The sequence below is a fragment of the Taudactylus pleione genome, unplaced genomic scaffold, assembly GCF_031769625.1.
Source record: "Taudactylus pleione unplaced genomic scaffold, aTauple2 ptg000053l, whole genome shotgun sequence".
In the NCBI taxonomy this organism is placed as follows: domain Eukaryota; kingdom Metazoa; phylum Chordata; class Amphibia; order Anura; family Myobatrachidae; genus Taudactylus; species Taudactylus pleione.
The window spans coordinates 5,373,625-5,390,843 of record NW_028284455.1 but is presented as its reverse complement, the minus strand read 5'-3'; the positions used below and the strand labels follow the sequence as shown (position 1 = coordinate 5,390,843).

At 40.4% G+C, this 17,219-nt stretch overlaps 1 protein-coding gene across 1 annotated transcript; it reads right to left on the bottom strand.

Annotated features, from left to right (window-relative positions):
• Positions 1–1,490: 1,490 nt before the first annotated feature.
• KLF6 (KLF transcription factor 6) lies at positions 1,491–9,607 on the bottom strand. The gene is made up of 4 exons (XM_088462710.1): positions 9,200–9,607; positions 6,339–6,912; positions 4,735–4,858; positions 1,491–4,353 (listed from the first exon to the last, which is right to left on the bottom strand). Exons 1-4 carry the CDS (start codon positions 9,299–9,301, stop codon positions 4,302–4,304), a joined length of 852 nt encoding a protein of 283 aa, XP_088318836.1. The 5' UTR covers positions 9,302–9,607; the 3' UTR covers positions 1,491–4,301.
• Between the last annotated feature and the right edge of the window lie 7,612 nt (positions 9,608–17,219).

The following is a 17,219-nucleotide window of genomic DNA, read 5'->3' as shown; positions in this document are numbered from 1 at the left end:
TAGGTTAACTATAACACCTAGTACCCAGTGTGGGTCGGCATAGGTAGCCTAGTTTTAATTAAGGCAGCTTATGACACAATTAAAGCTGCTTGAAATATTAAAAGGAAACCTTCCTTTTCTTTAATGACATTTTTCTCTCCTCCTGGAGGTTTCAGATTCACACGTTCTCAGCTCCCCATGATTAAGATAATTATAGCAAGCTCTCATACTGCATTGGCAGAATACATGATCCAAGCATGGTAACAAGCACAAACTGTTTTAAGTCAAGAAACCCCATCAGACAGGGTTACATGGGAACAAATGGCAAATACTTTAGTTCCAGGTCTTAGCACATTGTTAGCTTATTTATAATTAGTGACAAATGGCAATATTTCTGCAAACATAACCAATGCATTGTGTACAAAACGCTATTAAACCAACACAAATAAAAACCAAACAACAAATATGATAGGAATTCTTTTTTTTATGTTATTCCAATAAAAAATACATTCATACAGAAATATAACAATCTTGCAAAAAACAATTTTCAAATAAAATCTTGTAAAACAAAATTTTTTTTCTTTTTCTTTTTTACAAAAATCTTACAAAGATTTTTCTTTTTAGATAACGGTGTTTCAGGAAGAAAAAAAAAATAAAATAAAATGGAAATAAATTTTTCACTAATAAACATTTTCCCCAAAATTTCACCCCCCCTCCTCCCCCCCCCCCCCATCAGCTTGACTGAGGCTCGGTTATCACCTGAACAGAGTGTATTTTCTCATTAAGAAAATTATAGGCATTGCTATTTAGGAGATTCACACAACCCCACCCTATTCAAAAGAATGCTGATGGCATTTTACAAGCAAGACAAGCCAGTGCATGTTAGGCACTATTGTTTATCTTCTTGCGATTATTATGGCTAAACTTCTAGCACTTCAAAAAGAGGCGTTTTGAAATGCTATTTAGTCTCTGTCTTATACAAAGACTATTTTCTACCCTAGTCCACACAACCATGGGAAAGTGAAAAAAAAAAAAAAACACAACGGAGGAGTCGGCTAAACTGGTTTTATGCCAAAACCAAACTGAGAATGGCAATTTACTTACACAGTAAGTTTAAAAAACAAAATGTTAGTTATTAGGCCAATAGGTTTTAAGACAATTTTAGTAAATCTGCCTCCAAAAACTAAATACTGCCATAAAGGTTAATCCACATATTAAAGACAGCATTTGCAGCATGCCAAAGCAAACTGTCTGTTCCAGTGTGAAATTAGATTGGTGTAATTATAATACTAGGAACAATTTACTAAAAGCATAAACACCCTATAGCAACCAATCCGTTTTAACCAGTTCAGTAACTGGAATAAGGAGACCAAAGGTCTTGCTCCTGTGGGTTATTGCCCTTCTCAAGTCATGCCTGTGAAAATGTTGCAGACCAGGGAGTTGACTAAACACAATGAGCCACAAGCCCTAAAGGTTTATACATGCCATTTGATAATTGACACTGTCTGCAATTTTTATTTTTGTTGCACGGTTTGGTATTTTTTTTTTTTTGTTCTTTGCATAATCCTCTAGGGCTAACTTTGTATTTCACTCTATGGGCACGATTCAATTGTTTTTTTTAGTCACGCTAATTAATGGACGCCCAATGTAGCAATTCAATTATTTTGGGTGCCCATTATCACACTTGTCGCGCCCAATTAGACAGGGTTTAGCTGCGTAAAATGGCTAAACTTGTCTAGTCCTGGTTAGGGCGCCCAAATCACAGACTTAAAACCCATTTCTGCTTGCCACCTCAGGAGGCTGCGAGCAGAAATGCAGGCGGTTATCGCATCTGAATAGAGCAACAATTGAATTCCTCAGTCGGGAACCAATTAGTCAGAGGTGCTGGGGAAAACAATTGAATCTCCCCCTATATATTAGTAATTTCAATATGGATGAATTTCTATCTGTAGGTTTCTGGTTTGAATGTTCATTCCATGGTGATATTCACTACAAGCCCTAATTGGATGCAAATCATGTGCCAATTAGCAATATCAGGTTTAGTGGCAAATGCAAATCAAGGGCAATATTGCTGAATGAGGGCTATCTATCTTTGACCATGATAAGAGATTTCAGATGTACAGTTGATCCAATAGATGCAGGGCTGTTATACAATGGATTGTCTGCGAGTAGTGTCATTTATTGACAGGAGAAGAGGATGTTATATTTAAAATGGCAATATTAATATATGCAGTCTTTAGTATGCGCATGCCCCTTAAATAAAAGGACAATTAGAAATATATTTTGCCCCAATTGTACCTTTCAGCTTTACTTTCAAACAATGCAAGATCACAATTGTTTATTTAGCATTACTTGTGGCAGTATTTAGGTTTAAACATTGTACAGCAAATCCACATGCAGGAATTTTCTTCAATTTCTACAATGAGAATATTACTAAAAAGAAAGCTAAAATCTAAATGCTCCGGATACCAACTTAATTTTATTCTACAGTTACAGGATTTGTTTAGACATTAAATAACATATTACAAAAATATATTTCAAACTCTTAGTACGACTCTTAACACTCAGTGACCTAAGACTACAAAGGCTTGCACCCAAATAAAATTTTCAAAAGTCCTCCTAAAAAGCTATACGCCTTGTAAATTTTTCGGCTGTAGAGTGCACGTTTATTGTATTGTGAAGCAGAGACAAAAAGTTTGCCCATTATACATTTGCTTTGGTGGATGTCAGGTTTAAATAAAGTTCAGACATTAAAAGGATAACTTTTTTTTTTTTTTCCTTTTAAACAAACACATTCTGTACCTTGACAAGTATATGAGCATTTTACATATTAAGTGCATGTACAGATACATATGTGCAAGTTCCATGTAAAGAAAGTGTAAGCGATAGCTCTGAACAGGTCATTGTGTTCTGAAAAGCAGGTACAATTACACGAGCAACTAACATAGTACAGAAAGACTAAATAAAAAAAACTCACATACATTCATACACACAAGAGCCAAACAATAACAATGTGTTTTTGCAGGCTGTGCCTCGCTGCCTTGATGTGTGTAACTGTATTTTTCTATACTATGTAGCTTATTTAATAAAATGATGTAAAACGCAGAGATGTACTGTAGCCATATAGCCACACCAATCAGATCAGGTTTTAGCATCCTTGCATAGTCAGAGTACTGAAAGCCAGGATGCAAATGGTTGCTATGGGCCGCAGAACTATTTTGCACCACTTTATGGCATAAGCCTTTGTGTGTCGGGAAAAAGTACACTCCTGGGTGATAACAGAGCCTTAAGTAAGCTTACATCACTTAAACCCCTGTATCTGACCCCCATCCATCATAGGAGAAGGCCACTTGCATAAGGCACCATTTTTAAGGACAACAGTGCTTCAGACAGCTAGAAAACCAGAAATTAGTCCTCAAGGCATAAATAATAGAAAAATTAGCTGCATGAGAAAAATCAGTTTAAGCTATAGTGGTTTCCTCCACTTTTTTTTTTTTTTATTTATTTACTTTTCATTCTATACATAAGTAATGTAACAGACCAATTGTATTTTAGCTGCTCTCAACTGGAATCATAACTGCAGTCCTGATTAAAGAATGGAGAAGCGTACACATTCCCCTGAACCATGCAATACCTTTCTATTATAATGAAGTTATATTGTGTTACATTTGTAAATACACAGCTTATACAATTGGTTACAAACAATCGCTGTAGCACGTAAAAAAGACGAGCTACTTGACACATTGCACGTTTAATAGCTGCACCAGACAACAAAAGCTCCTCTCACACAGGAAAGGGATCATCTGCTTTTGGGGATCAATGCTTCCTTTATTTTAGGAACTGACCCCCTAAGTAGAATGATTGATGGTTGTCCCAAATAAGAGTATGCAATAGCATACAAACATTCAAACCGTTTTTTATTTTTTTTTTATTTTTTCTTAATCCCTCGCAACTGAACTCAACCAGAAGGAAAAAAAAAATAAACAAGATCTTCCACATTCAAACATTGGCTCCTTTCCACCATTCAGTCACCCAATCATTACCATTCTCAGTGCACATGCTCACGGCGACGGCTTAGACAAGCCACTCAGAAGATTAAGCACCATTAGTGCATGGGCCCAGTCAGCTCCAGAAGTAGCACTGTATGGTTGCTATGCCGCATTTTACACGATTGATAAGCCCTGCAAAGCCCCTCGAAGAAGTGAGGTCTTGAAGGCAACTGGTTAGGGTGCAAATTGTCATGCTTTGGCTGGAACTCGCATCCCTTGCACAAGGCAATTTAACCTTGAAGCTTCTTTTAACCACGTGACTTTCCGATTCATTCATATGTGTCGCTTCATGTGCAGAGCCAAGTGATCTGACCTGGAGAAACATCTGCAGGAAGAATATGCTTGTCAGTAAGTGCCAAAAACTAAACAACAAAACATACAACTGTATATATTGTAAGCTATATAAAAGGTTAAAACAAAAAAAAAAAAGGTGTTCAGCAGCAGGCCACTAAAGTGTGAATTCAGAGAACAAGACGAAGACTAGGGATGGATATCGTCAACATGGGGTGCACTTACAATCCTTGAGATCGAAGTTCAGAATCTATTTCTGGGAATTTACATTGCATCCCACTGGGATTTTAGAATAAGACATAGGATTTCCACCAGCCGACTATTTCACACTAATAGGACTCTTCATTGCAGGATAGTATTTCAATTTGATTGCAGAAGAGGAAAGTTTATGAAAATCAACTGTACATGGTCTTACCTTTCACAATGCGAGCACTTAAATGGTTTGGCACCAGTGTGTTTTCGGAAGTGTCTGGTAAGTTCATCACTTCTTGCAAAACGCCACGCACAACCCTCCCAAGAACATCTGTAAGGCTTCTCTCCTGAAAAATGGCATTAACTATAGTTAACTACTGCTTAAGTTATAATTACACTCAATAGTTCATTGTAGAGAGCGATAAATAAACGCCTGTTTCAATCTATACCCACATATAAAGTTGCAATGCTGTTTGACTTATTGGGTGTCTTTGATTCTATGTCAACTGAAGAGTGGATTGTTTACAGTGTGTAATCTAATTGTAGCCATACAATAAACACACCACATTTTAATAATTATGCGTGACAGATAAAAATGTTGATTTGCCAAAAAGTCCAAGGAAAGGCCACTTGAGCAATCAGCTATGTCAACAAGATTAAGTCAGCATAATGAATAGAAACTGGAAAGGTGAGGGAATCATGAAACAGAGCATTTACTAAAGGGTTTCGTCAAGACAGAATCTTCTGAACAATGCTTTCACATTGCATACCAAACAGGTGCTTGCTAATGAAAAACCATTACAATACTGCTTCCTAGGGATCCACTATAAATCATGGCATACAGAGAATATGAGAATAAGACAGCCACTATATTTTGTCTGCCTGGCTGTTTGAAAATGTGGTTAGTAAATTAAAAACACTGAAACCCGTCTAATTGTTTGTGACGCGGGCCCCCATTACTTATTGAGCATGTTGTGCCCAACTTCACGGGATTAGCCGCGTAAAGCAGCTAAACTTGTGCAAACTACTGGGCCCACTGCCCAAACGACCACCTTTGGGGTAGAATTCCACTCGCCATCTCAGGAACGTGCGTGCAAAGCAGCACATACAATTGAATATCACCTGTCACTTTAAACGGGAGGTGTGAGCACGAGTAAACAATTTAATTCCCCCCAAACTGTTTAAAAAAAAAAAAAAAGATTGTTTTTTAAATAAATAACCGTAATCAAACTCTCTGGAAGCATAAAGGGTACACATAAAAACACACAAAATTATTGATCCTTACTAAGAAGATAAAAATCACATTTACAAAATGATTGATATGCAAGAGGAATGTAATCAGTCTTTTCAAAACCTATTGGCACAGGCAGATATTGTTTTAGTGCAAAACCCGTTGCGCAATTGCCTGGATGTGTGCATATGTATTACATATTTTGCTTCAAATAGATAACTTTACAAATATAAAAAGGATACAGTGTATTCGTTTATGTTTATACGTAAAGTGGGCAGTCACAATTGTGAATGTTAAAGCAGAAGACTGCTCAAATATTAGGTACGATCTGTGAATTCACTTATATGCAATGGGAGTATAAGGCAAGCTCAATTGGATCACTGAATAAGCATTACTGGATTCCTTTTACTGGATACACTGTCTGTAGTCAGACCTCCAACCTCACTGGGGAAAAGAATGAGGAAGTACTCCCTAGAAGAGGATATACAGTGACATCACCGATAGGCTTTGGGCTTCCACCCTGTGGTTGGGAAATGACATGACAGCATGGGATTCCATCCTGTCAATCCCCTTTACAGCAAGGAATGAGCACTGACCTGTATGGGTACGCTGGTGTGCTTTCAGATGCGAGCTCTTGGTGTAAACTTTCTTGCAGCCATTGAAATGACACTTGTGGACACGTTTTCTGCCATCTGGTGAGGTTTCTCCACTGGTTGGGCTACCTTGATCGAGAGTCTTTACAAATGAACCAGAGCGTATTTTCCCAGAGGAATGAAGCTCTCCAGTAATGGCATTCCATAAGTGATGGGGAGATTCCTTTCCCTGCTCAGGGGATGAAGGTGGGGTGGAAGTGACTGATGAACTAAACGGTTCAGATTTGATCACCACATCACTTACAGGATCTGAGGTAAATTTGGAAGTTGGCGATAGTTCTTCAGAACTGTCCGATAATTCACTACTAACGTCAGAGTTCAAACTATTGGTCTCCAGATTTTGACTGTCAGAGATGTCCTCAGTTTTGATACAGATAATCTGGGGGTCAGGCTCCTCTTTCTTCTCACATGCCAGAATAAATTTGGTCCAAAGCTCCTCTTCCCTATCAAATTTAAATTCAGAGGCTGACACATAGCAGGGTTCACTTTGCAGGTAGCGTTCCAGTTCCAAGCATGTCTAGAAGGTGAATGAAGAAAAGGAATGATAAATAAAAACAGTGTTTTTTACAGAAGAGGGTATTTGAAACATTACATATAATGTACTTTATGAATTAAAAAAAAAAAAAAAAAAAAAAAAAAACACAATGTAGGTTGTCCAACACTGCAATAAACAGCTGCAACATACGGTGTAAACTGACCACTATGCTTCGGTTATGAACATGGCAGAGATAACATGGCAGAGACTACCCAGCCACAGAAGATTGCAGCTCCCTTCCGTTTGGAAACTAAATGAAAGAAGTGACCTCACAAAATGCAATTTGCAGAACAGACCCTCGAAAATAAGCAAATTGCAGAAGCAGGCACCGTTGTACAAAAAATAAGGAAGAAAAGTACTTGTACAAAACACACACAGAAACAATATATAGATGTGGAACGGAATGGTGAGTACATTCATACTTTTTAAATAAAAAGAACCAGTAGCAACGTCTATTCTGGAAGACCCACAATGGATAAGAATATAATCTGCTAGCAAACATAACTGGATGAGTCATCTGCATTACTTTTACACTATGCCAGGAACAGGAAAAAAAAAATAACTTCCTTTTGAATTGCTGACCAGAAGCCAAGAGACTACGCTAGTAACTACAAAGATAGCTTAGCACACTTTATGTCTAATGAAGATGCCATTTTTAATGACATGGTCTTATTTTGAGAAGGACCATGACAATACAGCACATCATATTTTAGTCAGGACAAAACAAAGTGTATATATTTATTTATTTAACTTCATGTCTAAAATTCTTGCCCATTCCATGAAATGCCTGACATATATTTTTGCAAAGTTATGGGTGCAGAGATCAGCCCTGCAGACAGCAGCCATCAAAATACCACACATATTTCCCTAGCCTGCTGCCCACCCCGGGAGAGATCCAAGTGCACATTTTTACTGCACTGTTGCATTTCCTTTTGCGGTCAAGCCCAGAAATGCAAAATAACATCTCGCTGCAAAGCGCAGGAGACAAACCACAGAAATCGATGGTCACACTTTTCTATCTTTACTGCTTTGCTGTGCAGCTGAGAAAATTCATTTTATTGATCTTCCAAATGGCAAGGTAGGGGAAACAATGGATTGCGATGTTGTTAAACTTTAATAATCGAGCTTTATATTCTCCATTATTCAGATGAGCACAGAGACCAAGAGATGGGCTCTGTGATAGTTTAAATGTCTTTGCAGACTTCTGGGAAGAAGAGCTGGCTACGTGCCAGGATCTAAAATGCCCGAAGGATGCTACTGAGATCAATTTCAATCACACACACACAGAAGATCTGCCTCTTTGATGGGGAGGTGGAGGAGGAGGAGAAGGAGGAGAGAATGAATACAATTAACCAGGAATGTGAAGGTTGTAACACTTTAGTGTGCAGCTCTCAAACAAACAGACATCTGATCTCTTAATTCGTTTTGTTAAAAAAAAAAAAAAAAGTAAACATAGAACCACTCTATGGGGCAATAAGAACAATGTGGTATCAATTCTAATACACAAGAAAAAAAACAAAACAATAGCACATCCAGTCTGCAGCCTTTGACAAGATGATCCCACAATAAAGAGTCTGATTAGTTGTAGGGGGGGGGGGAATACAATTGCAAAGAAAGGTCTATAACATAATGGCTTGTTTGGGGAGAATCAGCCTTTTGTCTCATTGACGGCAGACTGTCACATTACATCATGAATGACACCTTTCATTCCATGAACCCTGGCACTCGTGCAGACCTGCAAAAAAAACAACCTTCACTGGAGGAAAGGGACAAACCTGTCCTTCTAGTTTGGCAATCTAATATTTAAAAAGGTTTAGGATCACCCAGCAGTGGAAATCTCAAATTCCTCTACTGTATGAAGATACTACATGTATGCTGAACAGATATTCTGAATATCCATCACTCTCTGCTCAAAGTATAATAAATAATAATAATAATAATAAGACAGAAATAGCTATTGGCAGAGTCTTGCTTAGATGACAAGACTCAGCTGTGTAGTTTGGACTGATTGCAAAGCACAAAGTTGGCTGCACAGTTACTAGTGAAACCCAAGCTGTGGCTGATGGAGGCTGCATTTAGCTGTCACTGTAGCCAACATGGATCTCATACACTACATTGCAGCTCAGGGCTGCTCTCTCCATGTCAGCACACACAGAATACAGGGGAACTAGGAGTATTCCACCAGACAGACCGTGCACACAGGCTTGCATTGCAATCCCCTCTAGGTATCCATGATTTAAGAGATCAATTAAATTAAAATTCCATTTACCTGTTGCCAATATTCCTCCAGAGAGGGTAAAGCAGAGAAGTAGCCAGTGTCATGCACGATCTGGAGCTCCTGGAAAATGCTGCACATTGGTAGAACATCCATGATCTATGGCAAGTGGGAAACAAAACTAAATCTATATATATTTAGATTATAGCTGCAAAAATAGAAGGGCTAACATATAGCTAATGTGTGCTGCGCTCATACAATGTAATCCACAGCTTGGAGAGGATAGGTCCCAGCAGAATGAAAGAAGTACGCCAGTTTTTCATGCAAATGTCATTGCATAGCAATTAAAAAAAAAATATCCAAGACTTTCACTCCTCCTGGAGCCGAGGAGCTGCTCAGTGGTGCTGACAATATTTGCAAACACTGAAGTGACTGCAAATGTAAACGCCTGCAAAACTTCCCTATTCAAACCTCTCCTGAGCCAGCCTGCCCCCCCTCCTCCCCACGTGATCCCATTACGCCGGCTCAGTGAGGCGGCCAATCGCCGCTCCCTTGTCCCCATGATGTCAGCTGCGCCCAATCGGCGAGCCCGGCGCTGGTGGGGATGCCTCTCGCGTGACGAAAGCCTTCCGTAAAGGCGGCAGCCATTGGCTCGATTCGAAATCTCGATCCCCTGCCGGATTGGCGGGGACGGGACGGCTATTTTTAGCCAGGTATATAAGGCAGCGGCCGTTCACAAGATGGTTTCAGTGCGGTCGATGGCCGCTGAGAGCGCTTGTGAGTTGGGGATACGGCTGTGGTGCGAAGCTGGCTGCCGGGCAGCCGTGGCTGCTGGTCTGGTTCTACAGAGTCAGTGTTTCATAGTACACACAACGCTTCGTAACAGGCTGATACAGTATCGACAGAGCTATAGGACTGCGTGTCTTCCATATAAGTCTATAATAAAGATGGCTGCTGCGCTCCCCTCTCACTGTCTCCCCACTAAAATGTATGTGAAAGGTCACCTAGTCGTCAGTCCTTTCGTTATTCTGTGTCGCAGTTCATTGACACACAAGGCAGTGACTTCTTCCCCCTCGTCCCTGCCACTGTCATTTGAGAGAGAGTGAGAAAGCACGGTTTGATAACGCGCATTAATCACATTCCCCCCTCAGTCAGGTCACAAAATGGAGGCAGTCTTGTTTACTTCCCTCAGTGCCTGTCATTCCAAGGGGGGGAGCTCCCCCCTCCCTCCCCCAGCTGAGCTATGTGAGAAGTTAATAAGGGGAGGGGGGACTGCCAGTGCCAGCAGCATTTTACAATCCGAGTTCCCTCTTTTTGGTTATATCAGATTTAAGTCTGTGTGTTCTCATTCCCTTCCCCCACCACATATCTTCCTGATCTGCTCTGAAGATAGTGGAAGATCAGGTTTTATGAGTCTCCTTAGCAGAAACAAGGAATATGTACTTTACACTGACACTATAGAAGGCATCACGGTATATTTATTTTTAAAATAGAGAAGCAACATGTTTTCTTTTAATTGGCTTATGACAACATAAATGAAAATATTTTGCATCAGTGTTTTATATTGTTTGCATTTGTATTTTTTTTTTACTTTTTTGCTTTGAAATGTAGATGTTATCTTACATGTTGCATGTCAATCTTTTCTTATTATTAAAGTATTAATTTTTCATCCCCTATAAAAAAAAAAGTACTTTAAGATTTTGTTAATTTTTAATTTGTGTCATTATTTAAGCAGCTAATGACGATTTACAGTTTTTGTGGTGCCATAGCAACCGCAGTGACAAGACCGTTGATTTAGGCCCTCATTCAGAGCCGTTCGCTATTTGCGGTCGTTCGTTCGTTCAAAAACAAGGGGTGGCTATTCAAATGATCCGTTCGCACATTGCAGTCTGTTCACACCTCTAAGTCTGAACGAGCGAGCAAAACATACGCTCGTTTATTTGATAAAAACGCCCCCTGGCCGCTCGCACCATACGTCATTTCCGCTATTTATTAGATTAATCGAGTACATCGTACAGCGTATGAACTGCTCGCTATTCTTGTGGTTGGTTTTTTCAACCGCTATTTTAGTTCTGAGTTAAAAAAAACCAAGTGACGTGGTCAATGACGCTGCTGTATTAATTATGCACTCCCTTAAAACGCCCGTTTTGACCTTTAAGCACGCCTGCGTTCGAATTCCACTCCCCCGTTTTCAAGCACCTTCCCCTGTTACCACCCACATATGCCTCATTCTGTCACTCAAAATAGCAGGCACTCGCTATATAGCGTACAAACGATTTTCGGCCGCACTGACTGGTTCGTGCATGCGTACTAAAAACCGTACGCATGCGCAGATGTGCGAACATCGCTCGGAACGAGCGTACTGCCGCTAGCGAGCGGCTCTGAATGAGGGCCTTAGTAGGTGCTGTAAATTAAGGATGGCCATCGGCTTTACCACCAAAGGTAAATGGTTTTGCCGTCGATGAGGAAGATGCAGCAATGTTTTTTTTTTCCATTGCATGGCATACAGTGCTAGTTCTGCCCTCCGTTTATTATGCTTAGCCCCGTCCTCCCCTGATTCGCTCGCCTCGTTCCTCGTCCAACAGTAGTACTACCCATTGATGGTTAAGCCAACAGTGGTTTTCCATCGATATTATACTGCCATCAATGTAAAGTGATTGCACCATAGGGATTGCCATCGGTGGGTTAACCATCGATTATTACCATTGCTAGTGCCACTGGTGGTTTTACCTTGATGGTATGAAATCATCAGCTGAGAACCATTGATTGTTTCATCCACCACTGGTCATCCCTGCTTTCATACTTGCTGGGTTGCAGGCCAATCAGTGAGTGGGGGTGGGGCTTAGCAAGTTGTGTTGAGGGGTGGAACTAGGCTCTGAGGCCTGGCACATGGAGAAAAAAAAACATTGGGTGGCTCTGTGCCATCAATGGTAAAACCATCGGTGGCTAACCATTGATGGAGAATCATTGGGTGGCCATCCCTACTGCGCTGTTCCCAGCAGCCCCATTCCCTTCAACTACACATAACATGACCATGGAGTAGCTTGTTGACTGACTGGCTCCTACTTAGAGATCAGGTCACACCTTACTTGCCGACATTTAAGCTGCACCTTCCAGGAAGATGCGAGGGTAAAGGCACCACAATTGCATCATCATGGCCCTGGCCATGCTATATACAACCACAATATCAAGGGATTATTTCATAATGGGTTGAGCTGCCTAATAATAATTGCTAACTAGAATGACTTTGACCATTGATAAGGAGAAAGCTAGCCTGTGAGGTAAGGTAGCCACATTTACAAGTTTAAAGAGCTGTAGGTTGGCCACGGCTGATCTAGAGTGTTTAATCATTGATCGTCTTCCAGGAAGTGAAGATATGATCTCTTTTCCAAACAGGTCCCCAACATTCAAGCAGCATCTGACCTGAAGAATCCAGCACAAGGTAGTGAAACTGTCAAGAACAGGTAGGAGAGTAACACAGGGTTAAAGAACAGGCTTGCGTTTGTAAAGGGCAAGATTCACTACTACCTTAGTAGGCTGGCTAAGCCTTGTCCAGCAAGGAGCTACACCTAGGAGCATTATTTACCTCTACCAATATGGAAGGAGGCAGTGTTTTCAGTCGTACATAGCACTGGGCAAATAAAGTAACGTAATTTGGCATGCAATAGTGTATGTACCCGGGTTATTCCATAGGAGCATATGCTCTGTGAAAGTCAATAATGAAAATTCTTGAAAATTTGACCAAAAAATGTATAATTATTATTACCAGTTATTTATATAGCGCACGCATATTCCGCAGCGCTTTTACAGAGAATATTTGGCCATTCACATCAGTCCCTGCCCCAGTGGAGCTTACACTCTATATTCCCTACCACATGCACACACACATACACACTAGGGGTAATTTTGTTAGGAGCCAATTAACCTACCAGTATATTTTTGGAGTGTGGGAGGAAACCCGAGCACCGGAGGAAACCCACGCAAGCACAGGGAGAATATACAAACTCCACACAGTTAGGGCCGTAGTGGGTATAGAACCAAAGACCTCATTGCTGTTAGGCAGTAATGCAAACCATTACACCATTACATTGATTTATCAATAAGAATAATTCTAAATAAGAGAATGCGACCAAGCAACTTGTGTCTCCTAAGAAAATGAGTGCTGACAACTGTGAACAGCCAGCAGCATTATACGTTGTATGAGGTCAATCCATCTTGAAAGTATTTAAGAATAGCACAGGCTGTATGTCTTTATGCTGATAATGGAGGAAGTCCTAGTGTCGGGATCCATTCTGATAATCATGTCCTGAGTCGGAGCAACACCTAATGTTCAATTTTTCTGCTACTGCGCGTGCGTAAAAATCCCTAAAAACGTCTATAGCAGACAGTATCAGAAATGTCTTGGAAAAGTGCTGGGCGTTCCTAGGCGGCGACTCATGATTTCTAACCAAGATATGACAAGCCTAGCCAATAATATAAGCAATCCTTGCATTGTACTCAATTGATACAGAACTACTTTATTGTATACCCCTTTCACATATAAATACAAAGTAGCACTCAGGTTTTTGTCCACGGTTCCATCCCGGGTGTGACCCGGCTGAGACCCCTTTCAGACTGGCGTGATCGACCCGGCTTATTGCTGGGTAGATGATGTCACCGCCATCACATGGTGAGCCGGCGCTTGAAGATGATCTCATCTCCAAGCATCGGATCTTCCTATGTAGTGAATGGGACCTGGGTCTTATCAACCCGGGGTTACACGTTCACACTGCCTGCGAGCCAGGTTGAACACGCGTTTAACAATTCTCGTGACTAGGGTTGAAATGCTGGTCGCTTGACCCGGCTTATTTTAACCTGGCCCTTTCACACTGCACAGTAAATCCGGGTTACTGCGCGTTCACATGCAATAACCCAGATTATTGCTGCAAGTTGTGAAAGTGGTATAACTGACTGAGGGAAATCTGTAAGGATAACCTTGGCGAAGTGATAGATAGGGGAACGCTGGCTCAAATAGGACATTTTCATGTTGCTATTTCGGGTAATTGTTTCTGGCAATTGCTTTCTCAACCTTTTATAGCAACATGTTTTTAAATGTAGCATACGTGTGTGTCTCTTCAGTTGCTATGGTAGATATACAAATAAACTGATTAGTTTTGGGCAAAAGATAATGAATTCTTCCTTTATTCAAAGACAAATGTGCTTTCTAATAGATAAATTGAAATTCCATGGATGTGTCATTTCGACCTAATTTAGAAACTAACAATTATGTTCTTTTGAGCATGTAAAATAAAGTTCTTTAATGATTACAGTACAGCCTTCTAAGTTTAAATTAAGAATTTCTTACCAGCTGAGGCACTCCTCATTAACAACTAATTACTACCACAGATTTCTTAAATCAAATGTCTATTTTTCAGTCTCAGAGCTGATATTTTTTAATTAGCAGTTCATTTCCAATTGTATTCGACATGCAATACGAAGATAACAATAATAATTATGTTCATCCTATTAATGCTCATTATCATTGTATTTATATATTTGAATTAATTTGAGTAAATGGCGTATTGGAGTATATTCTTAGAAACCCTCCAAAACTAAATTACCGGGATTGTAAAAAAAATTAAAATAAAGGCCTATATTATTTAATTGATTTTTTTTTGCATTCCATATATATTTGTCATCTCTAAAGCTGCATACACACACAACGATGTTAGTAACCAACGATTTTAGGGAACGATTTTCGTTCAGATTTTCTCTTGAAAAAGTGAATGAAAATTGTTCAAAAACGATGAACGATATTTTAGTCATGCATACAGTGAATGGAAATCGTTCATCGTTTATCGTTCATTCTGCAGAACATGAACGATTTTCTGAATGAAAATCGTTTGTTGGACAGTCGGAATGGACGATGAACTACAACGTGAATGCGCATGAACGATTATCGTTCAGCTTAAAAAGATGAACGATTTTACAAACGATTTAACGATAACGACGTCATTATAGTTAAATCGTTCAAAAAATTGTTATGTGTGTACGCACCCTAAACATTTTATTTAATTTTATACCTACAACTTCCAAAATAGCTCCAAACTTATTTTCATAATAATGAGAAATTCCATCTTGTTGCCCAAATCTTGCACAGCTATCAAACAGGATTTTCTGTTTATTGTTGTAGCAAGGTTTAAACCTATTTCACTTTCCGTTTTATGGCTAAAATAAACTGCTATGCAGCCATATGAAAACGGTTTTAGCATTGGCCGTCCTCCAAAATGAAAGCTTGAACCTTTGAACTTATTCATGTGTTTGCACTATTTGAATATGGAAATGCAATATCCAGTGGCTGCACTGGGCTGCTGTTCATTCGTAATATTTTGCTGAAAATCTAGCAGAGTTACCAAATAAAATAATCTTAGTTTTAAAGACAGAGGGCCTGATTCAATACAGATCGCAATTGCAACAGCCTACGCAGATCGGCCAATGGTGCCGATCACAATCACCACAATACGCATACACAGGTTAGCATTGCGATTGCATTGCAATCACGCATGCAGATAGAAAGCCATCGCAGAGTGAGTGGTGGGACGTCAGCGTTTGGCGGTGGTGATTGGGGGGTGGTCGGAAAAACGTAGGCATGTCTGTTCGTTTGAACGCCATTACATGGCCATGCATAAAGTAGCCACTGCGACGGCATATGCAGTTTGAGTACTCACTGCGTGCAACGAGACTTGCAATTTCTGAGACAGTTCAGACCTGCTGTAATTCTGCGTCAAGGTCCGATGTTGCCGATGTATATGCAGGACTGCGAGGCCTTACGCATGTGAGAAAGAGGTAGTGGGCGTCTCTATGCCGGGTGAGCAGTTGCAGACATTAGCATATTTTCGCTGCAGAACTGCGTGTGTAATCGCAGTTGCAATAGCGATCCGTAATTAATCAGGCCCAGAGTACCCTGAAAACAGGTTCCAACACTTTGGATGTGTCTGGCATGGTTTACTGAGAAAAAATATTTGTTGCAATTGGATTTTCTTCTTTTGGTAAATCTGTCTTCCCCATGATTCCCTTCAGCCAAGTAAGTTTTAGTAACCTAATCACCCCTCATGGTACCCTTAAAGAAGGTTGGACCAGATTTAGAGTTGTATGCAATGCGAATGTTTTCGCAAATGGAGCGATTTTTTGTCACTGTGCATGTGTCTGAGTCGCGCTGCACGTGTCGAGGTACATTACCGTAGTCGCACGATGCGGGTATTTATTTGCAGTGTGATTGACAGGCAGTGAGCGATTGGGGGAGGCAGTGGAGAGTGTTGGCTAAATACGCAGGCTTCTATTAACCGTTTTGCGGCCGTTTCACATCCTGCATTTGCAATACCATACGCAGTTAACATGGTTCCGGCATCTCAGTTCTGGCAGCCATTCTGAGTGACCATAAACTCACTCAATGAGTCAATGTTAGACGGATCTGCGTCTGATGCTGCGTATGTGTACACAGTTGCGGATAGCTGCAGTGGCTCAGGTGGGTGTCTAAGTCCCGACTGCTGCTGCTTTAGCATATTTTCATTTTTTTATAGATAGACTATGCATCAATAAGAGACAACCCTTTCTAGTCTATCTATAAAAAGTTTCTATAACTGTTGTCTGTGATAGCACCCCCTACAAATAATATGGTACATTATGCAAAGCTACTTAATTAGATACTAGGGGTTTCAACAAGACAATTATTTTCCACACTATACTTGTGCGGATTAATGCATCCCTTTCCTGTCTTAGCATATTTTCACACATCCACAGCTACAAAAATCACAGCTGCTGCAGCATTAGCGTAGAACGCTGAATTAGGCTCGTTGTTCAATATGCCTTTCCACAGCTACCCTAGGGCTGCTTATTGATGGCCTTCAATGGCAGGGAAAGTATAATGTTGTCAGACATGGTGAAATGGAAGGGAGGTAGTTGAAATCCCAACTGTCGGGATGACAGCGCTCAGTATGTTGACGCCGGAATTCCTACACCAGTCCGAATCCCGGCGCTTGCATCCCAATGGTATGTCAGTAGTGGAGTTAGGGTTAGGGATTATGCACTGGGGGGG